Source organism: Ursus maritimus, unplaced genomic scaffold (assembly GCF_017311325.1).
Source record: "Ursus maritimus isolate PB19 unplaced genomic scaffold, ASM1731132v1 scaffold_25, whole genome shotgun sequence".
NCBI lineage: Eukaryota > Metazoa > Chordata > Mammalia > Carnivora > Ursidae > Ursus > Ursus maritimus.
Window position 1 is genome coordinate 19,903,689 of NW_024425008.1, and position 23,990 is coordinate 19,927,678.

The 23,990-nt window shown below is 42.5% G+C and overlaps 1 protein-coding gene and 1 long non-coding RNA gene across 3 annotated transcripts in view; both read left to right on the forward strand.

The window, feature by feature from the left end:
• SEL1L (SEL1L adaptor subunit of ERAD E3 ubiquitin ligase) overlaps positions 1-10,566 on the forward strand; it is a 52,644-nt gene extending 42,078 nt beyond the window's left edge. The window contains exons 19-21 of the mRNA XM_008699035.2: positions 187-359; positions 3,917-4,045; positions 6,320-10,566. Of these exons, the coding sequence (XP_008697257.1) occupies positions 187-359; positions 3,917-4,045; positions 6,320-6,529 (512 nt within the window). The 3' untranslated portion in view covers positions 6,530-10,566. The remainder of the gene's footprint in view (positions 1-186; positions 360-3,916; positions 4,046-6,319) is intronic.
• A 4,835-nt stretch (positions 10,567-15,401) lies between these two features.
• Positions 15,402-21,977, forward strand: LOC103670584. Of its 2 annotated transcripts, XR_005837572.1 has the most exons (3): positions 15,413-16,040; positions 18,052-18,146; positions 21,602-21,977. It is a non-coding gene; the product is annotated as an uncharacterized LOC103670584 (long non-coding RNA). The 2 variants fall into 2 exon arrangements; XR_570613.2 differs by lacking the exon at positions 21,602-21,977 and having other exon boundaries at positions 15,402-16,040; positions 18,052-19,417.
• The last annotated feature ends 2,013 nt before the right edge of the window (positions 21,978-23,990 follow it).

Sequence of the window (23,990 nt, forward strand, 5' to 3'; positions counted from 1 at the left end):
GAGCAACACCTCTAGTTTAAGTCTTGCTTGAATTTATAGCTTGGCTGAAGGATTAGTTGTAAAGTCTATGTACTACAAATTAAAATTCTGTTTTATGTAAACATGTTAACAGGAGGAAAAATAATGGTTTGATCTGTTTGAAACACACTTTATTGATTGGCATTTTGCATTTAATTTTTGTTTAAGGCTATACCGTGGCTAGAATTAAGCTTGGAGACTACCATTTCTATGGCTTTGGCACTGATGTAGACTACGAGACTGCATTTATTCATTATCGTCTAGCATCTGAGCAGCAACACAGCGCACAAGCTATGTTTAATCTGGGATATATGCATGAGAAAGGACTAGGCATTAAACAGGTGAGTGTGGCTTCAAAACAAATGTTTGACTGATGTAACTGTGATTTGGGGGAATCGTCTGCATTTTTATAGAATACGGGCTTTCTTTGGAATGTGCTCAGATTTTAGGTACCAAGTTATGAGACAGTTTTGTAATATTTCAGAAGCCCATCCTTGCATCTCTCTCATCATCAAACACACACTGCTGTGTTTAGGATAGTAAGCCAAAAACAGATTAAAACGGAAATGCAGTGCTGCCTCGATTGGTAACTCCTTGTTTGAGAAACTGTCTGTCCATGTTCAGCCAAATTCTATTGTTTCTGAATTATTTCAAAATAAATTAAGACGTTTGGTACTGATAAAAATGTATTTCTGAGTCTTCTGCTTTCCTAATACAATCTAATGTTCTTTAGACCCATGGGCTTAAGTTTTTGCCTTTATGCCCTGAAGAGAATTTTAATAAACTGTGTGTTCTCCTACACATTTTTAATTTGACATTAAAAATTTTCATCAGAAGCTCCAAAGGGTCTAAATTCTAGCTATATTAAGCACCAACACTCTCTAAAAATTAAAAAAAGTGACTAAATTACTCTAAATACCAAAATTTTTATACTCTCATTAATTTTTTAAAGCAAATTTATTAAATGAAAATGGTATCTTTTCCTTTTCTTCCTGAATTCATATTTTCAGTCCATTATTCCCATAACATCACATAGTAATGTAATGTTTTTAATACTTAGATATTTTACTTATCAATAGATTATACTTATCTGAAACAAAGCATGTTAAACTTAGATTTTAAATTTTATTTCCTATGATGATAGGCTCTAAGTGTTAAGAAAAATTCATGAGATATTATTAGTCATAGTTGGTTAATTATCAATACAGTATTGAATAAATCAACATAATACTATAAATTTCATAAAATTTTCCTTTTGTGGTAATTACTGAAAATGCATCTTTTAATGAGATGAATGGAGCATCTTTTAAAAATTAGTTTCAGCATCATTGAGTAGATTTAGCATGAATTTCATTTTTCATTTTTACAAATGTATGACTGGAATCTTGTTCGCGTAAACAAGCATATACGAATGGGAGGAATCTTAGAGCAAGGTCACTTAATTCTTTAAACTGCTTTAGAGTTATGTGCGGTCTTCTTTCGGGCTGCTATAACAGAATGCCATAGATTGGGCGGCTTAAGTAGCAGGATTTCTCACAGTTCTAGAGGCTGCGAAGTTGCAGTGCAGGGTGGCGGTGGATTTGGTGTCTGGCGAGGCCCTGCTTCCTGGGCCAGAGACAAAGGTCTTCTGGCTTTTGTCCTTACCTGGGAAAAGAGCAGGAAAGAAGCAGCAGGCGCTTAAGAGACTCTTTTAAGGATGCTAATCCCATTCATGAGAGTTCTGCCCTTACAACTTTATCTAATCCTGATAACCTCTCAGAGGTCTCACCTCCTAATCCCAGCCCTCACAGGAGGGAGATTTTCCACATAGAAGTTTAGGAAGGACACAACATTTAGTCTATAACATGTGCCAAAAATCAGAGTGATCTGTCATTAAAATTATTTTCAATGATCTATCACTGAAACTTGGTTAAGTCCCCCTTCACTCTTGTTGAAAGCAAGGAGTTGGAAACTAGAGACTTGCAAAAAATGTGTTTATTCCCTGGTCACTGGAGTCATTCACCTTCTCAGTTTCTGGGTGGAGTGCCGAAAGGCTTCACCAGGATTTATCAAATAACTGATTATACTCCTCACTCTGTCACTTAGAGACATTTTATTGACCTAATGTGCTTAAGGGCAAGTTGTTCGTTTTCATTTTGCTAATGCACTATTTTTTGTCCCAGTACCTTTTATTTTACTACATTTGAATATTAATTTTTAATCCCTATATGTAAATTTTATATTTTACATTTATATTAATATTATAGTTTGAATATATGTATATATTTATATTCAATATTAAATATAGTTTTATCAATACTCTGGAACTGCAGGCAGAGTGCATTCAGCTTGGGGAAGATTCTGCCATGTTACCAAGTTACTGAAGCCTCTCTTAGTTGTCAGGCCAGTCAGCCAGATAAAACTTGGCTTCTGTCAGCAAGTCTGACTTCATTTTTTTAATTCAAATAAAATTAATAGTTTGATGACTAATATAAAGATACAAAGTTACGGTTTTTATGGGATATACTTCGTGATAATTTACTGAAAGCAATCAAAATTTAAGTAATAGAACTCTAACAGTCTGGTTTTATAATAGATTAGAAGCCAAGAAAATTAATCAATGTGAATTCTCATAATTTAATTTGTAATATAATGTATAAGCTTATGTAAATTCTCGTGAATAAAGATTATGATAAAAAACATAGAATTTCATAGATGAGAATGGGGGAGGGAACTCTGGGATGCAACTTTTAAGAATAATTAATTGTGTATAAAAATCAGAATGACTCCATTCATTTTTGTAAGACATTATGATCACCTTTTCCTTTTTTCCCCCATTTTTTAAAGAAAGAAGCATTCATACTACTAAAAACTATTCAGTCCAGCATCTAGTACAGCTAGAAAAATATTAAGGATAAAATGAGGATTGGTTTATATGGAATAAATAATTCAGGATGTAATTGATAAGATTTAATTACCCTATTAGATCATCCACACAGAAGTTGATGTTATCACATAAAGTTTGATCCATGATCTTGAAAAATGTGGCAATCCAAAAAAAATTTGGTACTTTTTTTTAAAAACCAGACTAACTATATTATAACTGTTAGTAACAGAAAAGAACCTTCTTTTTAACTAATGACACACCCTAGCGACAGTTTAGGGAATAGCTGAAAGTAACTGCTTATGTTGAACTGTGTGGAAAAAGTCCTTTTTAATGTTTAGCCTTTCTTTCCCATGTCTCATGGAATTCTTTTTTCCTTGGAGTTCGGTCTTCTTTGACAATAGTTGGGGCATAGAAAAGGCGAGGTGGTAAAATGAAAATTTCACAGCACCCCACTGTGCCGTTCTGCTTTTATCTGTATGCAGAGCACTCCAGTCTGGGCCAGAATTCATAATGACTTGTTTCACCTTTTACAGAAATATGTCTATGTCAGAGAAACGCAGAATGGGAGTCCCCTAACACTATCCATGAACATGTTACTAGGTTCGAAGATCGCTGCTCCAAACTGAAACCAGAAATTGCTTATACTGACTGAAGTTTTAAGTAAGAAAAATTAACTCGAGACTTAACAGGTGGCCCCCAGAAATCTTGAGACTGACCTATGTTATGCATAGGTATGTAGCTGTATACAGCACATCTGCACAGCAAATGGGACATTAGGCAGGAGGAACATGAGCTAAATCTTAAAATTTTTCAGTTAAAATTTTCAAAATTAAGCAGTTAGATAATTTAAGAAATATTACCCAATTACAGGTCGGGTTTTTCCTTTAGGTACAGGGAATTTTAAAATGAAAACCTAAAAGGTAAAATAAATGTTCTAAATATATAAACTGATATCTGAATGTGTAAACTAAACAATTTTATTTTTACTTCTTTTAACAAGAGATGAATTTTGGTTTATTACCTATATTCTAGGATATTCACCTTGCAAAACGTTTTTATGACATGGCCGCTGAAGCCAGCCCAGACGCACAAGTACCAGTCTTCCTAGCACTATGCAAATTGGGTGTGGTGTATTTCTTGCAGTACATACGGGAAACAAATGTAAGTGTTCCATGCCTCTTTTTTTTTTTTTTTAAGATTTTTTTTTTATTTTAGCGACAGAGCATGTGCGAAGGGGGGAGGGGCAGAGGGAGAGAATCCTCATGCAGACTCCCTGCTGAGCATGGAGCCTGACCTGGGGCTCTATCCCAGGATCCTGAGATCATGACCTGAAAATCAAGAGTTGGCCATTTAACTGAGCCACCCAGGCACCCCTCCATTCCTCTTCTATTTAAAATATAAATGATATAAGCTGCTCAGTCCAGAGGTTTATATCTAAAAAGTTTGGGGAGAGGGGAGTTGTATCCTGCCAGTGTCTGGTGCTTTCCCTTTTTCCCCCAGGTGAAGTAGCAGGAGACTGCATCGGGTATGGGGTGAAGGTAGCCACGGAGCAGTACCTTTCCAGGTAGCATTTGACAGTGGCTCCAGGTGCTAAGCAGTTTTCATTGATGCAGGTGTCTTCTGATTTAGAGAAAACAGAGACCAACCCTTGGCCATTTGAAACAGTAGTTAACTAAATTCAGTAAACAGTAAGTCAAATACCCAGCAATGACTCAGACCAGTCCCTTAAAAGAGAATTTTTAAAAAGGGGAGAAGTAGAATGCAAGAACCTGCTCAGACTGTTGTACTTCAGGTCCTTCTGATAGTGTGAACCATGTTTAAAACACCACTGGAGCTTTGTTCTCTAAAAATACCTTGAACTACATAAATAAGCTGATGGTAGAACCCGGATAAGAGGTGGGTTCCCCATTCCTTTCAAAACCACTGACCTAAGTTACCTGTGTTTCTGGGTAGGTGCTCTTGGGTTCTCCTGGTTTACATGTGCTTTACCTCTACTTCCTCATAATGGATTAACTGATGCAGGATTTAACTCTGAAAATCCTAAAATGTATGCAGAAACAAGGGCTATTTAACTTGAGTTCACTCCAGACCAGGATAGGATGATATTTCAACCTTTTGTTAATATCTTTCAGGACAGGTTGATAGACCATTTGAGCATTCAATTCCAGAACAGGCTGTTCCTTCTGTGTGACACAGATGTAACTGGAGTCCATGCTGCTCCTTTTTGCAGCCCTATCCTGTGCTGTTGAGGGCCTCCATGCATGGACTCCGTCCTTCCTATTGCTTATACATTTGTAATGGCAAGTATATAATTGCTTGATAGCATGAACCAGGCGTGGTGTACCCTCCAGTAATGGAAACAATCTTTGCTCCTTTAACTGAAAAGCTAACAGTGTGGCAGCCTGCTGTCTCTCTCTCTCGGGGCTATTGCAGACCGTTGTCTCTCACAGTTTGTAGGACTAAGAAACTGCTGATTATAGTCCAAGATTTGGTCAGGCGGTATTCAATTTTTGTTGTTTTTCTTAAATACAGAAGTATAAAGAAGACAATAAAATGCTCCAAAATCCTACCATGTAGATATTCCAACTAAAAAAAAAGAGAGAGAGTGATAAGTAAGATAGGAGAAAGTACAGAAAACACAAAACCTCCTATTACAGGTCCCACCCCAGGAAACACAGTTAATAGTTTCTTATAATCTTTTTCCAGAAAAATTTAGCAGCTGTACCTACAAATATATATTATGGGGACATTTTAAATATAACTTTATTTCGATATAAAGGCTTATACCCCATGTTTATTTCCTTTGTAGGTAGGCAGCAGTCCGAAAGTATCAGGAGTGACTTCTCTTAAGTGACAGTAAAACAAAGTATCATAGACGAAGAACATAACTTTTAAGTTCAAATTCAGGTGTTAAAGATTTAGTGAAATCCTATTTAAAAAGCATTAGTCATTCAGCTACCAAACGTTGAAATTCCTGCTGTCGTCAGTTACATGATAGAAGACGTGAAATCCCCTGCAGTCATGAGAACGGGGCTTCTCAGCTGGTGTGCCGCCATGACAGCTCAGTGACAGGCATGCAGAGACACTGATCACTGCCCCCCTTGGCTCTCCACTGTCCCCAGTATTCCTTGCAAGTATTTTCTGTGAAAAATGGTAGGAAATGAGTGAGTTGGATTACTGATGGAAAGGAACTCTGTTAGACACTTTGTATCACCTACTGTTACAAAATAATAACTCAGTTCCTGAGACGAGTTATTTTTTGAGTTTCAGTTGAAAGCTTTTAAAGCCATTTTTTAAAATTGCATTGCGAAATATTCCTAAAACCAATGACTTTAATACATTCTGTATTCATCTCTAATTTGTGATGTAACTTTTTCCTAGTTCCTTCTCTGACATTTTAGTGATCATAATGATTTTTATATTATTCTCATTAAGATTCGAGATATGTTCACCCAACTTGACATGGACCAGCTTTTGGGACCTGAGTGGGACCTTTACCTCATGACCATCATCGCGTTGCTCCTGGGAACAGTTATAGCTTACAGGCAGAGGCAGCACCAAGACATGCCTCTCCCCAGGCCTCCAGGGCCACGGCCAGTGCCACCACAGCAGGAGGGGCCACCAGAGCAGCAGCCACCACAGTAACAGCCACCGTGTCCAGCCTTGATCAGTGACCACCAAGGAAATTGTTTGCTGAGAACACTTGCATTTGATTTAGGACTTCGGATCAGCGGTCACCTCCTGGAAGAGGCACAAGGAAGCATTGAATTCCTAAAGCTGCTTAGAATCTGATGCCTTTATTTTCAGGGATAAGTAACTCTCACCTAAACTGAGTTGAATGTTTGTTTCAGTGCCGTATGGAATAACAGCTCTCAGTGCCCCCCCCCTTTTTCTGGAAACATATGAGACACTCAATGTCTGCTGTACCCAGCTGTCTTTCTTGGGTCCTTTCGGTCATTCTCTCAATGTGCATAAGTTCTTCTATCAACCACCTTTAAGGTCTTGCGCATCAACACTAAAAACTGATCACTGTAAAAAGGAAAAACCAGTTAGTTGCAAGTTTAACCTTAACATGTTTGAAAGTCTGAAAATAGAACTTGCCTTTTAAGTAAAAAAAAAACAAAAAAAACAAACAAAAAAAAGTCTTCAAATCGTTTCAGAACTGCAATAACTGAGGAACTCTTACCAAATCCACATGCAAGTGTACATACTCACATATTGGTTATTTTAAAAGGGAAGGCTGGGAGGTTTCTTATTGGTGATTGTCATACTTTATGCCATACTTCTCTCCTTCAAAGACTGAAAGGCGTGTTAAAGAGTTTTATGTGAACTTCACTTCTTTGGAATGGAATATATAAAACGTGAACTGACTCCTTGAGCTAACATGTGAATTTGCCCCCACTTACTCACTGTAATTTGCTTGTTTGTTTTGAGTATACAGAGCCTTGATCCAGAAGCCAGAGGATGGACTAAGTGGGAGAAATTAGAAAACCGTATTAAAGAACTCTGGGTGGGGTACCAAGATGATAGACACACTTTCCCGAAAGATGAAGCATTTGTTCCCAGGATTTTACTTTGCATTTCTTACTGCAAAAGAACAGATCTCACCCTCCTGAATTCTTTTGATTTGAAATATGATTGCCAGGATGTGGCATACAGTGACTACCATTACAAAACTGAAACTCAGAGAACTAAGATGCATTAAACTCAGTGCTTAAGGAAAGCCAAAGCCTGTTTATACTGTTCAGGTCGATTTTTACTTCTGCAGTTTTCTATTACAGTAGAAAGTCAGCCACTTCCTTAGCTGTCCTATGCACCACCCTCCCACTGGTAACTGTAGAAAAATCAAGGCTGTGACACTTGAGAATTGCCTGGTTAAATAGTGTGGAGCACAGCAACAACAGAGAAAATCGAGGACTTCACATATCCTACAAATGAAGAAATTTAAATGTACACCGAATTTGTATTTCTTTTTATTGTCAGATGGTGGTATTCACCAGCCTAGGTCTAGTCTGAGACTACGTTAGTATCTGAGCAGGCTTTCTATGCCTCCTGACCTCAGTCTGTTTATAGTAAACTTTCTACTCTTTTTTTCCATAATCCCTCATCTGCCAGAAAACTTGAAGAGCTTATTACCTGTAGAGTTGTAAGACTTTGGTTTTTGAAGTTGGGGTTGTATTTAGAACTAGATTTAATGAGTCTGTAATGAACATGAAGGCTTTCAATGTGAAGTCGTACGCTCTTGTGTGTGTGTTAGAGTATTATGAGAAACCTGGTAAGCAAACTTTACTCCCACATAATTGCTTCCAAATTTGAAGAGGTGGTCGCAGGACCATGTGTATAAGAGCATATCTGAAAGGTAGGAAGTTTGACCCTCCAGAGCGTCCTGTTGCTTTGGGCAGCTCTTGAATAGTAAGACGGGTTTGACCTCTTATGCTGAGAGAAATTTGAGTGCGGTTGGTACAATACGTTGGTGTCTTCACCACTGCCTCTTCTCCCCACCCTTCAAAGATGAGTCGAGTTCACGGGAGCGGCCACGTTTCATTTCGAAGGAACTGTCCTAATGTATTTAAATGTTTTAAAACCCTCCAAGATGACTGAACTTCCCTTCCTTCCCCTCTACCATCCATCCACCTGATTTCTCCTTTAGCCACATTTTGTATCTCTGGCTTTACTTCCCTCCATTCGTGCTTCGAAGGGACATTTCCTAAAGCAGCGTGCACTACCTAAAGCCAGTGGGAAGGCGCGGTCGTGTTCTTCATGCAATAACAGACTTCCTGCTAGTGTACCACTACCTGCCCTGTCCTTTTTATTACTGATATTCCACATAGCCTCTTCCTGGCTTGTTTCCACTGCCTGCTTGACCCCTGGGTCATTTGCAACAGGAAATTTGAACAGTATATTTAAAATAACTTTGTTCTATGGCTTGTGACTTCAGTCCTCACGACTGTAGCAAAATACTCTGCTCCCTTTTTCTTCTCTGTTCATGGGACATAATACCTAGGCAAGTAGGAACTGGGTTTGGTGTTTCTCCTAAAATAATGCTCAATACTTACCTAATCAAATGGCATCCATTTGAATAAAATGACAGTAACTAAAGCTAGTTAATGTCAGTGACATGAAACTAACTCCGGGATTCAGGAGTTTTAATGTTAGAATTTAGAGTTAGCAGATTGAGTGCAGCTTCGTTTCTCTGTGGTAGCCTGTCTCCTGACCCCGTTAGCCTGTCTTCCTGCCTTCGAAGGTCACGACAGGAGTACTTAGCTTATATTCTCCTGTGTTTGGTTTGTGGTTAGTTAACTGTTTTCAGAGTCTCGAGACCACCGTTTGATTCTATTTTATGTTACAAAGGTAGCATTGGTGTTTGGGTTTTTTGTTTTCTTTCTGTGTTTGAAACTTTTGTTTCTGTTTTCTGAGTAAGGCTTATCTTATTTTTGGTTAATATTCAATGGCACAGAAAAAGTAAATGCCTTTTTTTTTCCCCAAAATTCATCATTTTAGCACTTGAATGAGATTAACTTTGGAATCATTTACCTTAATACGCTTGAGGATTTGTTACCCTCATGCGTATAAGGTTAATTTGTGGAAGTTTTACTGCTCAGTTGTTCTAGCTCTGTACCATTGGGAAGTTGTAGAAACTTCTACCGTGATCTGACCATGATCGGATGCTTTATTTAATTAAGGAGCTGCTGTTGCCTCCAGGAAACCTAAGTATTTTGTGTAGGATTTTTTTTTTTTTTTTTGCTTCATTTTTCCCTCCTTTCTTTGCTCCTTATATCTGTTCTTCAAACCAGCGTTTTGGAAGCATGCATGCAAGCCTGTAAATGGAGACCACAGCTCTTCATGTGTGTGGCATGTGTAGTACTGTCGAGCTCCATCTGCAAAAAACTTCCTTTACAGAGGTTTGGACTAATGTTTCACGTGCACATTTCAAAACAGTGTCAGATAAACAGCCCCTTTACCTGCCAAGAAGAGCAATGTGGGCTACTTTTGCCGCAACGACAGCTCGTATTTGTTCTGGAAGTGAGTTTAACATGTGTTGCACAATATTAGGACTAGAAGAATGCAAGAAATAAAGCAAAAGAAACCTCTGTCTTCATGAAAATCTTTTTCCTCAGTCACTGCTCTCCAATATAAATGGAAATATAAAATTTCCAAACACCATAGTGTCTGAGTCACTACCTGAATTTTAAATGTGTAATAGTTCTTGAAGCTAAATTTCTCCTTTCACTTGGTATTTCAAGAAAATCTAAAATATCCCAAGCAAAACTGATTTGTATTTTTAAAGTGACAATTTGCAAAACTCCCAATTTTGTGTGCATGAGAAGGTTGTCCTGGTCATGTGCAGGAAGTCATCTCACATGCACTGTTTTTCTTATCTGGAATGACAGACAAGCTGACACTAGTCTCTTTGATTTAAAAAAAGAAATCATAATGTCGATACGATCAAGGTATAACCACTATCAATATTTAGGAGAAGTTTAAAAAGACCATCAGCTGGCATTGGAAGGAACACCATGGTAGACTTTTTTGTAAATTTATTTTGTATTTAATTAAATACGGTATAAAGGCTGGTGAAGTGTAATATAATTGTGTAAACAAATCCTGTTAATAGAGAGATGTACAGATTCGTTTTGTACTGTATCTTGAAACTTGTGAAATAAAGACTCCACCTCTGGTTATCCTGTATGCCATAACGTGCCATGACCAAGCACCTTTCCAGTCAGACTTTTTTTTTTTTTTAATCTGAATGATTCCGTTTTCAATGGACCTTTCTGGAATTTTAGAAGCTTCTGGGAACATTCATTTGGGGCAGTTCGAATCCATCTTTCATTTACTTTTAACTCTCCAAATTCAGATTATTATAAGTTGAATTTTGTTGTAGGGATAATATGAATTTGCTAAGAAATGTTACCTTTTTTTTTTTTAACATTATAAAATCCCCACAATTCTGGTCACCATCTGTCATTGTATAAAGTTATAGTATTATTGGCTATATTCCGTACACTGTACATTATATCATGATTTATAACTGAAGTTTGTCCCTCTTAATCCCCGTTACCTATCTAGCCCTATTACCACTTTTGAGCAAAACTCTTGAGTTTCCTAGTGGCCAAATATTGATAACTGGAAATGTGTACCTCTAAATCCCCTTACCTATTTCGCCCTATTACCACTTCATTAGTAATCTCTACACCCATCCTGGGGCTCAAACTCATGACCCTGAGATCGAGAGTCATGCTGCCACTGGCCAAGCCAACCAGGTGTCCCTCTATTACCACCTTCTAAATCTGTGAGGTCTTCAACCTGAATTAGCCTGTGATATATAGTGAGATGTATCTTAAGTTTTATTCATTGCCTTGTCCCAAAAAGTTATTAAGAGAGGGCTTGCAGAGCCACACACAATGATAATGTTTACGTGGATTAAGTAAGACAATCTAGATAAAGGGGAAGTGAAAGCATTAAACCAGGAGTGAACTTGGCACACAAAATGCATGTTAGAAATAGGCTATAAATCTGGCCCTAATTTCCTAGCAGCCAACTCAAAAAGTAAATTGAGCTACAATGTTCCAGCTGAGAAGCATCAGATACTTGGATAAAATGTCCAGATGATGCAAATTGTGGACAGTGAGAAATTGGATCTCAAATTTTGCTTCTGGGAGCACAGTCAGCCACCCCACAGAACCTTGACTGACCTTGGCTATAATTAATGTTGTGGGGAAATTGGACATCAGAGCTGTAACAACAGTTTGACCATTCAACTTGGGGTTGGTGTGATGCCTATTTATCCCTTAGCCTTTTTCTGAGAAGTCATTAAAATGAGTCCTCAGTCTGCAACTGGATGAGAAGCAGCCTCTCTCCTTTAACTTCCTTAACGATAATTTGATTGATTATACTAGCCTTGACATTTGCTAATGCTATGTAACAGCATATACGTGAATATATGCAAGTAAATAATTAGAAGTAATTTCTGTAGTAGAAGCCACTAAAAAAACAAACAACTTTTTTTTAAGGCAAGGAAAAAGGAGCTTTAGAATCTACCAGCTCAAACGGAGGTGCTGCTGTGTTCTTAAGTATTTCTGCCACCACTTAGAAAGTCAAGTTAATCTTACGAATTTTTGGGATTCTACCAACCTTGTAATTTATTGTTAGTATTACATTTTGAGCCAAACTCTTGATTTTCCTAGTGGCCAAATATTTTTGGTCTGGATTAATTTCTTTTAAACAGTTAATGCTGAATTGTGTATTAAACTCTTAAAACCCCACATAATTTTTTCTCGTAGAATGTGGTCAGCTAGTTGACTTCAGAACATTCATATAATTATCTTCTGTTATTGCTCACTGCAGTTTCCCTTGCCTTCTCCCTACCTCTCAATATTGCTAGCCTGTCAGGATTGAAAAGAATGTCTCAGAAGTCTTGTAAGTGCTAGGTATGAGGTTCAAGTGTCCTAAATAAGGATTTGAACCTGGAACATAAAGACGTCATTGATGTTTTTGCATGAGTCAAGATATAAATGTGAACAACAGAAACCTCCATTCTTGGAAACAGATTTATTTCAAGATCTGAAAGCACAGCTGTGGGTTTCAGAGTTGGCACATCTGGGTTTCCCCACTCGCCCCCCAGGCCCTTGTGTGTAGTTTTTTTTCTTAGAAAAAAATTCATTAATTGAATTTTTTTGTTCTAAACGAAATCTTTTAAAACAAATAGAAACTAGTCTTGATTGTGCAAGGGAGGAGGGGGAAGGGACTCATCCAGCTGGTCTTATTATCCTTATGCCCTAGTAAAGAATTTACTTGAATTTTTCCAACCTACACAAATATGTTATTTTCTTCTCCGTACTGTTTGAACAGTGTTCTTTGGCTGGCATCATCTTACACAACGCACAGAAATTGGCTGCCAGAACGCAGAGGTGAAAACAGTGCAAGATCTTCCTATAGTCCCTATTTTGACTCTAAATTTAAAAGGTGCCGTAAGCAGAACTGTCCACACCAGAGCTGTGAACAGCAGCCTCTATGAGTTCAAAGGCAAGAAAAAAAGCAGTTGAAGAAGCCTTAAGTTTGTTTACTTGGTATCTGTGTTTTCTCACTCATTTAAAACTTAAAACAATTAAAACTACATAACTAACTTAACTGATAATTTATGTCCTCGTGTTTGCTAGACCAAAGAAGAATCTATTGAGTCTCAGCAGACATACAGTAAAGGAAGTTAGGAACAGGACATTTATGCCTGAAAGCAGTGAAATAGAAGAAAGACCCAAGAACCAGGAGGAAACCCCAACCTTAATTACAGAAAAATTAAATTGCATCCCAGCAGACTTATTAGTACTAATAAAAGGGGCTTTTTACCGATGAGTCATTGTTCCGGTGTAAGCGTCATGATGACAAGTGGGACAGATGCATAAAGGAAGTGTCCCCACACCACATGCATGGCCTAAATGTGGTTCTTGCCTTCGCGACAGGTTCTCCCATTGCCTCTCCAGAGGTGCGCCGTCCCTTTGTAGAAGAGATTAGTGATCGGTCCTGACCACACGGAATGGCCCTGCAATGCAAAGGAAGAGGGTAAGGACTCCATCCATCACCTTCACCAGCATAACGCAGAAGGAGTTCTGCACTGGGCTCTTGTCCCTACAGCAGCGGGGTGGCCTGGGGCAAACCACTCCCTTTACATATGCACCATGAGACAGGTTGCAAGGAATGGTCATTAAAGTCCTGTCCTGTCCAGCCCTTGGAGCTTTCAAAGGCCAAAAGCAATGGAAATTAGTTAATTTTCCACTGACACCCGATTCTTACAGGACTTCATAATAGAAATGACATATTCCATTGACCTAAAGTGCTTAGCTCCAAATAATTTACAGGCAAAGTTATCCTTTATGGTAAAAAGGTCGATCTTACAGTTTATAACATAAGGTTTCACTTTGTCATACATGCAACAGCCTTTATTAATCACTGTGTCCCAGGCACTGAAATGTACATTGAATTTAAAGATGAGTTAAGATCAGGCCTTGTGCTCTGGGAATCACCACCAACCACCACTGGATTGACTGATCACCAAATGTGAAGAGATGACAGGCACTGAGTGCTTTACATGCATTATTGAACTTAATCTCAAGTGCTCCATGATGTTGGTACTATGTGTGTCATTCCCATTTAACAGATGAGGAAACTGAGGTCTAGGCTAAGCCATTTGCTCAAGGCCACTCAGTGTAATGTAAAACTGGAATTCACATAAGACACTTCACTAGAAAACCCAAGTTCTTAAGTAGCGTGTTATGCTGTCTCCTCAATGCAGCATGGGGAGGTTTAGAGAGGAGGTGTGAACACAGAGCTGTGAGGAACAGGAAAAAGTAACAACCAAATATTGCAACGTTCTCCAGTCCACATGTCAGCGTTGCTCCAGTCCCTGCTAACACGCTGTTCTATTTTCAGCCTGTGTTGCTAAAGCAGTGTCTCCAGGCATCTTCTGTGGCTTTACAAGTTTAAAGGCAGGAGAAAACATCTAGAGCGCTTGGAGGTGGGCTCATCTCCGTGCCACCCTGTCTGAGGCCCCTGCTGGGGTGGCTTGAACAGCTTCTGTTTGACATCCTCCAGGCCAGGATACCCAAGACAGCTCCTTCACTCACACCTGGTGCCTGGGCTGGGATGGCCCCATCATGTGTGGGGGTCTCGGGGCTCAGAGCATCTCAAGAGCCCGGGTGGAGCTGTATGACATCTTAGGACCTGGCCTTGGAAGTCCCCAACATCATTTCCACTGCATCTTACAGGTCAGTGAGTCACCGAGGCCAGCCCAGATCCACGGGGTATGGGGCGGAGGAATAGATGCCACCTCCCAGTGGAGAATCCGATGGGCGGGCAGAGCGGGAAGGAATTGATGGGGACCATCTTGGGGACAGGCTGCCATCATCACACATTTGTTCTCCTTCCCGGCATCAGCAAACTTTGAATTTAACAAATAGTCTGTTGGTTATGGAGAGATCAGTGTTTGACTTGCTTTAGATAACTTCTCTATGCACCTCCTGTTATGAATTGTGGAGAAATAGGGTGACCCAGGGAATCAGAGACACCAAGGCTCATCCTCAAGGACTTCATTTTAAAATGGCCCCCAAGAGTTCGGAACCAAAGCTGCTGTTCCCGATTTCAATTTTTTTTTAAAGATTTTATTTATTTATTTGACAGAGACAGCCAGCGAGAGAGGGAACACAAGCAGGGGGAGTGGGAGAGGAAGAAGCAGGCTCACAGTGGAGGAGCCTGATGTGGGGCTCAATCCCAGAACGCCAGGATCACGCCCTGAGCCGAAGGCAGAAGCTTAACGACTGAGCCATCCAGGCGCCCCCCTGATTTCAATTTTTAAGAGCATTAATGTAACTGTCCTACCTGATGCCCCTACCTGATTTGTCTACAAGTTTAGCAGGAGACCTCCCACATCCGCTTTCCTGAAATAGCTGAACTGGTGAAAAAGATGAATTGCTCCAGGGGAGAAGTGTGTGTACGCGCAGGGTTCATCCCTGGCTTTGCTTAGTTCCTTGCCTAGCCCCACACTAAATCTGGCTCACCTGTTGTGCCTCCCTCCGTGTTCTCCCTTTACAGCCCTTCTTATCATTGATGATTCACAGCAGTTGTTCAATCTCGGTCTCCCTGTTGGCAAATCGGAGTTAGAATGACACCATTTCCGCCTGACTCACTCGTGCGTGCCCAGAGCTTGGCATGATGCCTGACACACAAATCAATTCGGTTAATGTTTGAATTTGTGGATGGACTTAAAAATAACATTATTAAAAAACGGTTAAGAGCCAGAGTCAGCCCTTGAGAAAACCTGCTTAAATGCAGATGAACTTCCTTGCAGGGTTTATTACTGTGTGATTTACCCACTTGGAGTCAGATGCCCTGCTCCCCCTGCTCTCTTCTCCCCATTCACACAGGGAGGAGAAATCCCTGCTACGAAGCCCTCTGAGGGCAGGGAGAGCAAGCGGGTGCTCTCACGGGCTTGGAGGCCCCTCCGAGGGGTGACTGTGCTCCAGACAGAGGGCAGGACAGCACACTGAAGGCAGCCCACTGAAGGGACAGAGCCCTTTGCAAATTGAAAAGCAGGAAACAAGAGTACAGAAGCCACAGCGCAGCCAGCGTCCTCTGCCCCGCTCCGCTTCTCCGAGAGTGGACGGTAAGTTGTGGTGGGTTATAATGTAGATGCCCCAAGTCCCTTCTGCCGTTGTTTAATTGTTGTTCTATGGCTCTTATAGCTAATCGTTTAAAAGCTGAATCTTTTCCTGGGAAAATTAAGACTTGCAGTTACCAAAAGATCCACTAGAGGGCACCAAATGGCTACACCTGAGGAGAGGGGGCGGAGGGAAAAAAATGGTCTTTTCTGGGGATGGGGGAAATCTGAGGGGCCTATCCTCCCCGGCTTCCCCCAACAAAATCCTTGTAACTGCTAGAAGCGCCGCAGAATTTGAATAACCACACCGGACCAGCACTGTGCGTTGTGAAATGTTCACAGAGCTTTTTTGCTTGTGTCACTGACACAGGCAGGCGTCCCCTAAAAATATTTTAGTCACTGTGGTGGCTTCAGTGGTGGCTCCAACAAGACATTTTCATTCCTTGACCTAGGCGCCTGTGAATGTGGCCTTGTTTTGGAAAAAGTTAAGGATCTCCAGATGAGATCTTCTGGAATATCAGGGCAGGCCCTAAATCCCATGACAGATGTCCTTCTGAGAGAAAGACAGAAGGAGATTCGACACTGACAGAAAAGGGGAAGACAGGAGAGAGTCCATGGGAAGGGACTGGAGTGACACAGACACAAGCCAGCAAGTGTCCAGAGTCACCAGAAGCTACAAGAGGCCAAGGAACAATTCCCCCTTAGAGCCTTGGGGGAGCCTAGCCCTGCTGACAACTTGATTTTGGACCTCCGGGCTCCAGAACTGTCAGACGATAAATTTCTGCTGTTTTAAGCCACATGTTTGTGGTAACTTGTTACAACAGTCCAGAGAAACAAATGCACTCACCCCACACCATGTATTCTCCATAGGGGTGACATGTTCCCAAAGGGGGAAAATTTTTTATTGTTGGGGGAGGGAGTATGTGAAAAAGTCTTAGATATTACAGTCGGTTGTCACCCTCCAAGGACCCCAGCACACACACAGATACACAGTGAATGTGCGGCATTAAGATTTTATCCATGGGGAGCTGGGAGGAAGACGATTAGGTGAAAAAGAATCTTTAAAAAGCTCCATTGCATAATGATAGGTTTTGAAACGTTGAGAATCACGGCCTTACCCCTATGCTGCCCACGCATCAGTACGACTTTCACTTGTTAAGACGACATCTGAAAAAATTAAGATGTAACAAAAACAAAAAGAAAATTAAAAAAACCAGAACCGGTGAGGCATTTTAGACTCTTCCCTCTTTTCTAGCCCCATAAGCACATATAACATGCATGTTGGGCGCACAATGTAACGCTGAAAAATCAAGCTCGCTGCCCTTAAGAGAGACACACAGCCCAGAGAGGGGGCAGACCAAGGCACACTTCCAACCCCGTGGGTCAGGGGGGTGATGGGGTGATGGAGGTGGTGTGGCTCTGCCTCCCCCCCCCCCAGCTGGGAGGGAGTGATGGCGGTGGCCCCTGCCCACCCTGGCTCTGAGGGAGTGATGGAGGTGGGGTCCCGCCCCCTGGCTGGCAGAGGGAGGTGGTAGCTGGAGGATCTCCTGAAAGAAGGGCTGGAGTGTAGAGGACAAGTTGGAGTCAGCCAGGAAATGGGGAGGCAAGGGCTGGAGGCAGAGGAGACACCCCCATCTGAAAACAGATGCTTCCCCTGTGCTCTGTCTCACCTCCTCCACCCTCTTCACTCCTGCTTATTATTATGTTGGCTAAGATCTTCCAGTCCTACCATTTAGCGTCTCCATGTCATCTCTGCTCCCCTCCCCTTCGATCTCCCCTATATATCAGACTAATCTTGCTCAAACAATTTGCAAGAGACACGCATTTCCTCCACTCAAGAACCATCCATAGCTCACCATTACAGGCTAAAGCCCTCCCCAAGCTTGCTGCCAGAATCCCAACAACCTGGCCCTTCTTACTCCACCTGTCTCCTATCTAACCAATCCAGTGTGTTCGCAGATACTGTCACCTCAGAGGTAAAAATATTATCACATCGACATATTTCTTTGGCTTCCAGCTCCACTCTCTGTGAGAACCCTGGACCCACCTCCCTCCACTTAGTTGGACTCCAGGCAGCCTCAGACATGGTCTTGGGATCTCCTGCTAACTCAGGTAATGTCTCCCGTCTTCTCCAGGGGTGATATTTCTTTTGTACGATGTGGGCCCCTGCCCCAAAGGGCACGGAGATACTTCCCACGATGAATGTGTCCCTCAGCCCCATTCCAGTCAATGGCTCCAAAGGAGCTTCACCGTGTGCTCCCGCCCTGAAGAGAGACGTTCATGAAGCAGCTCCTTCGGGTGTACAGCTGCCCCCCAGACTCTCGCAGAAGCTGGCATCAGGGACAGACTAAGGTCCAGACCCCAGGCTGTACTGAAATGTGTCCCCTCATCCACCTCTAGTCCAGCGTCCCTGCTCCGTATCTTTGTGCTTTGACTGCTCTCAGAGAGTTCTTTCCTGCGAAGATGCTGAGACAAAGCAAAAACAGCTTGGATTCTCAAACAGAGGCCCCCCTGCCTCTACGTAGAGGGCCCTCGAGGCGTGCTGGAAGTGTCCCTTCACCCCCACACAGTCATCTTCCCACCCTCCAGACTCCCCGTGTTTATCGTCTGGGCCTCCATTTGGCAACATCAGCGCAGTCTCCTTGCCCCTCTTGTGCTGTTTCGTTTTTAAAACACCGAGGTAGCAGAAGGCTGAGGCTGTCTGACAGCAGCCCCACGCGCCGTCCTGTCTACCCTGCTGCTGGATGCGAGGACGTGGGAAGCAGAGGCCCGCTCCCAGAGGTCCCTCCATGCGCTGCCTCCCGGAGCCTCCTTGTCCTCCGCCTTCCAGTCTTACTCCTTCTACACCCACGAGAAGCTGAGAAACAGACAGAAGCAGGCCCTTGTGGTGGGTGTGAAACCATTTCAATCTAAAATAGAACTGGAACAAAATGGAAAATCTCATGCATGTGCCCTCAGGGAGACCAAACTTATGGACTAAGAGACGGATTTCCCATAAGTGCCTGATTTACAGAAAAGTGATAGTTTTTGGAATGTTCTGGGATGAGAAGTTGATCAGAGGTCGTCTCGTATCAACCCTGGGAAGTTTCCCCAGAGGCGTGAGCAGGAGATGACTAGGTTGGGTTGGTCCCACAAAGGGGCTGACTGGAGCTTTGTTTGTGTGACTGGGCTAGTTTTGTCTGCTTGGGAAGCTTTCAAAGCTGGTCTCCATTATTTTTTAAATTTTAATGGACTTTAACTGATCTCTCCCCTCTTTCCATTCCCTGCCCACACACATAGCTACCCCAAACCCTCAACGGACTCACCTGCAACTTGCTACAGTTCTCTTGTCCCGAATTCCAGTTCCTCTGTTATCCCCAAATAAACTCATCTTTTTAAGCTTACCTCAGTTTACCTCTTTGTGCACAGGACGTGTCTCTCACTACAGTTAACTCAGAATGGGCAGGGAGAATGTCTGCCACAAAAGATGATCTCATTTTTCCAGTAAGAATCTCCAGAGCCTCGCAATGCTGTTAGCTTGCATTTCCGTTGAGTGCAGATGACCATCCCCGCGTACCGGGAGTCATGGAATTCTTTCTCTGTGGACCATTCATCGTGTCGTTTGTTCACTTTTCCAATTAGGATTATTGATCCTTATTGATTTTTTATGAGTTTTCTATATATTAAGGAAATTAGCCTCTTGCTGTAAAATGAATCGCAGTCTTTTCCCACTTTGATATTTGCTGACTATGGCTGTGGTGGTTTCAGTCATCATGCTTTTGGTTGTGGAGTCAAATATATCAATTTTTTCCTTTATGGCTTCGGGGACTTGAGTGATTATTGGAAAACTTTTTTTCTTTTTCTTTCTTTTTTTAAATTTTATCTATTTATTTGACAGAGAGAGAGTGCATGAGAGCACAAGCAGGGGGCGCGGCAGGCAGAGGGAGAGGGAGAAACAGGCTCCCCACTGAACAGGGAGCCCGATTGGGGGGGGTGCTTGATCCCAGGACCTGGGGATCATGACCTGAGCCTGAGCCAAAGGCAGATGCTTCACTGACTGAGCCACCGAGGTGCCCCACTTTTTTTTTTTCTTTTTAAATGTATGTTTCCAACAAACAAAGAAAGGTCTTAGAAAATATGAACACCGATTACAACTAGACCGGGACCCCTAGGCTAATCATGGACACAGATCAAAGTACTATTCTTTAAATGTTTGTTCAAGGGGTGGCTGGTGGCTCAGATGGTTAAGCATCTGCCTTCAGCTCAGGTCATGATCTCCGGGTCCTGGAATCCAGCCCCACATTAGGCTCCCTGCTCAGCAGGGAGTCTGCTTCTCCCTCTCCCTCTGCTGCTCCCTCTGCTTGTGCTCTCTCTGTCTCTCTCTCAAATGAATAAATAAAATCTTTTTAAATAAATAAATATTTGTTCCAACTCCATTTAGAGAAGAGGGTGGAAGGTGGGAGGGCAACTCAGCCTTCCCCCACCATCCTGAGCCTTCCAGCTCACCCTGAATGTGCATAATTCAAGCAGGAAACATGTTCTAAAAGGGACCCCCTTCCCTGGAAAGCAGCTGGGGGCCACCGGGATTCCCAGAGCAGGTGCCATGGGTGCGTGAGGGGTCCTGCCGCTCCCTCCAGACACTGCCTGAAGCAGCCCTTCCGGCCCCAGGGTGCACCCTCCCTGAGAGGAATTCTTGGAAACAAGGTGTTCTTCACCTGGTTGCATTTCATGGGTGGGTTTTAGCATTTCGGTGACATGTTCTTGCCCCTCGTGACTTGAGGGATCCGCCCCACTGGCCAACCCTCCCACCTGGCTCTGCTCCTGATGAAGGAAAGAATAGATGCAGGTCAGAAGCAGGAAGCCGATTCCTCCCCAGGAAGGCCGGGCAAGGGTTGGCAATCTTTCACGAGGAGGAAAAAAGTCTGACGGACTGAGAAAGGAAACAGCGGGGTGTGGTGAGGGAAATGGCTCCCTCGTCTCTGTGTGCGCCCCAGAAAGGGGATCCAAGAGAAACAGGAGGCTCACATGTGTGTGAGCCCCACATGTCTTCAGGGGATAAATGCTCTCCTGTGTTAACTAGCCCTGAACAGGAGCAGGGCTCACAATAGTTTTTTTTTTAATTGGTTTTTTCCCCCCAATTTCAGCTCGTTGACGTATGATTGCCATATAAAATTCTAGGATATTTGAAGCGTACATGGTGGTGGTTTGATATTCATATTCATTGGGAATGGGTCCCCCCCTTTCTAGTTAATTAATACAACCATCACCTCACAAATGGATCTCTCTCTCTCTCTCTTTTGTGCGTGAGAACATTAAGTTCTACTCTCTTAGCAAATTCATTACCCCTTTCCTCAAAGAATGTCAAAAGGAGGTTAAGACTTATCCTAAACTCTTACTGGTGTTGAACGAGTAAGTCAGCGGGGAGGAATAAATGGACTTTGACTGAGTGACGACATTTGTGAGGACTTCTTAAAATCTAGATACTCTAAAATCAAGAGAAAACTATGTTACTATTTCAATTGGTTCTGAATAAGTCAAGAAAGAGGCAAGGTTGTCACTGGAAAGCTGTGTTCATTCGTCCATCCCAGGTCCTCGGCCTCACATGGACAGAGAGTCAAAGGGAGGCTCCCAGGGTCCTCGTGCTCCGAGTAGGATGTGCCTGGTCCAGACGCCAGCAGCCTCGAGACTAAAGTCAGTCACCCTCATCTTCCTGCCGGTAGCATCCCAGCTTTGCTCCAACATCAACGTGCCCAGTTCCAGAGTATGTGCCAGGTCTACGCCAGTCATGGCGATCCTGTGTCCTGCTGGCAGCAGGGACTGGACTAAGGCAGTGTGAGTGTTTGGCCACTTTGTTGCATTGCTGGTATCCCAAGGAACTTTTGTGGATTTGTTCTTCCCCTAATCACCTGCTTCCACCCTCATAAAATTTTGATACCACACATATACTGAATATGTGTTTAAGTACTCTGTGTGTATCTGTGCTTTATAAGTAGAGGAGGATTCTTTTTCCCCCTGCCAAGAACACACTCGCATCCCTTTAGATGTGATATGGTCCCTGTTGAGAACGTGTGGTGCAAAGGATTGCAACACTGCTGGTAATAGCAGAAGATGAGAAATCATGTAAATGTCCATCAGTAAGAACTGGTTGGTCAAATTATGCTACACCCAAGGAATATGATACTATGTAACCACAAAAAAAGTAGGAGTCCTCCTGCATATTAATATGACAAGATCTCCAAAATATATTAAATGAAAAATGCAAGGAGCAGAATGTTTACAAAATGGCTCTACTCTTGTAAAAACGGAGAGGACGAATGCATATGTACGCATATGTGCCTCAGTTACCGCAGGACAAAAATAGATGTGGTGCTAGTGACATCGGTGTGCTTGGAGGAGGAAAACTGAGTGGTGACAGGACAGAGATGGGAGATACACTTTGGACTGTATACCCTGAACCATGTGATTATGTCACCTATGCAAACATTCTGACAAAAGTCAAAAAACTGGGGCGCCTGGGTGGTTCCGTTGGTTAAGCATCAGACTCCTGGTTTCAGCTCAGGTCGTGATCTCATGGATCGTGGGACGGAGCCCCTGTGCCAGCTGGCACTGGGCAGGGAGTCTGCCTGAGACGCTCTCTGTCTGCCCCTCCCCAGACTCGTGCTCCCAGGCACATGTGGACACACCCTCCCTCCCTCTTTTTTTAAAAAGAAAAAATCTGAATGTAACAGCATTTGTACTTTTTGGTACATCTTCTTTAAACAGTGTTGGCAAAACCAGCACTGCCCCCCTTTTACATCACCAATGGAAGGATGGAAGGATATTCTCCGTAGCTGGATTTAAGGATTTGCTAGAATAGCAGGGGGCTCTGTCTCCACTGTCTGTGTCTGTGACAACACAGGGGTCAGATTTTATCACCGCGGGGTTTCCCATAACACCCCCCCAGCTGGAAGGAAACTCTGTGTGGAGCTCAAAAATGGAGCTTCCTGGACTTCCCATCTTCATCTCTCTGCTCAAGCACACAGGTAACTGCCACGTGGCCGGATGTGAATCCCAGCCAATGACTTTTCACTCTTGCCACAGTAACTTCTGTTCTTGGGCAAAGAGTCCCCGCCTGATTTGGTGAATATTCTGCAACCAAAATTTCCTCCAACGTTCTTGCCTTCAGTGACTCATTTCCTAGGCACAGAATATCAGAAGCCAGTGAGGAGCTCTTTACATGCTCAGTGTCTGGAAACTTCCCCCTTCTGCCATTAACATTGCCACCCAATTGAATGAAGCCTCATCAAGCTCTTGTCTAAATTTCGTCATCAGGTTGCCATCAACTGGCATTGAGTATGGATTCATGCATTCAGCGCTGACTCCACTCCCAATAAAACCCATGGCTTAGTCCAAAAGCCACTGCTAGGGCATTTTGTTGATGGTTAACTTGTATAAAATAATGAGCAAAACCCAAAAAACATGGAGGTTACTGACATTCTTTTCACAGGTTGTAGAATCACTGCGAATATGGTAGCTTGTCCATAGTCAACAGCGGTGACATCATTGTGTTGGTATTGTTGTTATAGCACCTTGAATTTGTTAATATTCGATTTTGAAAGATTTTTTTAAAAATTTTTTAGAGAGAGAGAGCACTGGGTGGAGGGTGGAGGCAGAGGGAGAGAGAGAATCTCTAGCAGACTCCCCTCTAAGCGAGGAGCCCAATCCAAGGCTCGATCCCATGACCCTGAGATCACGACCTTAGCTGAAATCAAGAGTGGATGCTTAACTGACTGAGCCACCCAGGTGCCCCAATATTTGATTTTTTAGTGCTTGCAAATATGGTCTCTAAAAATAACTCAGTGCTGCCACCTTAGCTTTGGTGGAAGGACCCAGATCTTTCTCTGAAGCCTGGCCAAGAGTGGGGACCCAGTCTGAGGATCTGTGGGTGGAGGTCAGGATGTGTCCCCTCCTGTTGAGGCGTTGGGGTTAGTGAGGGGT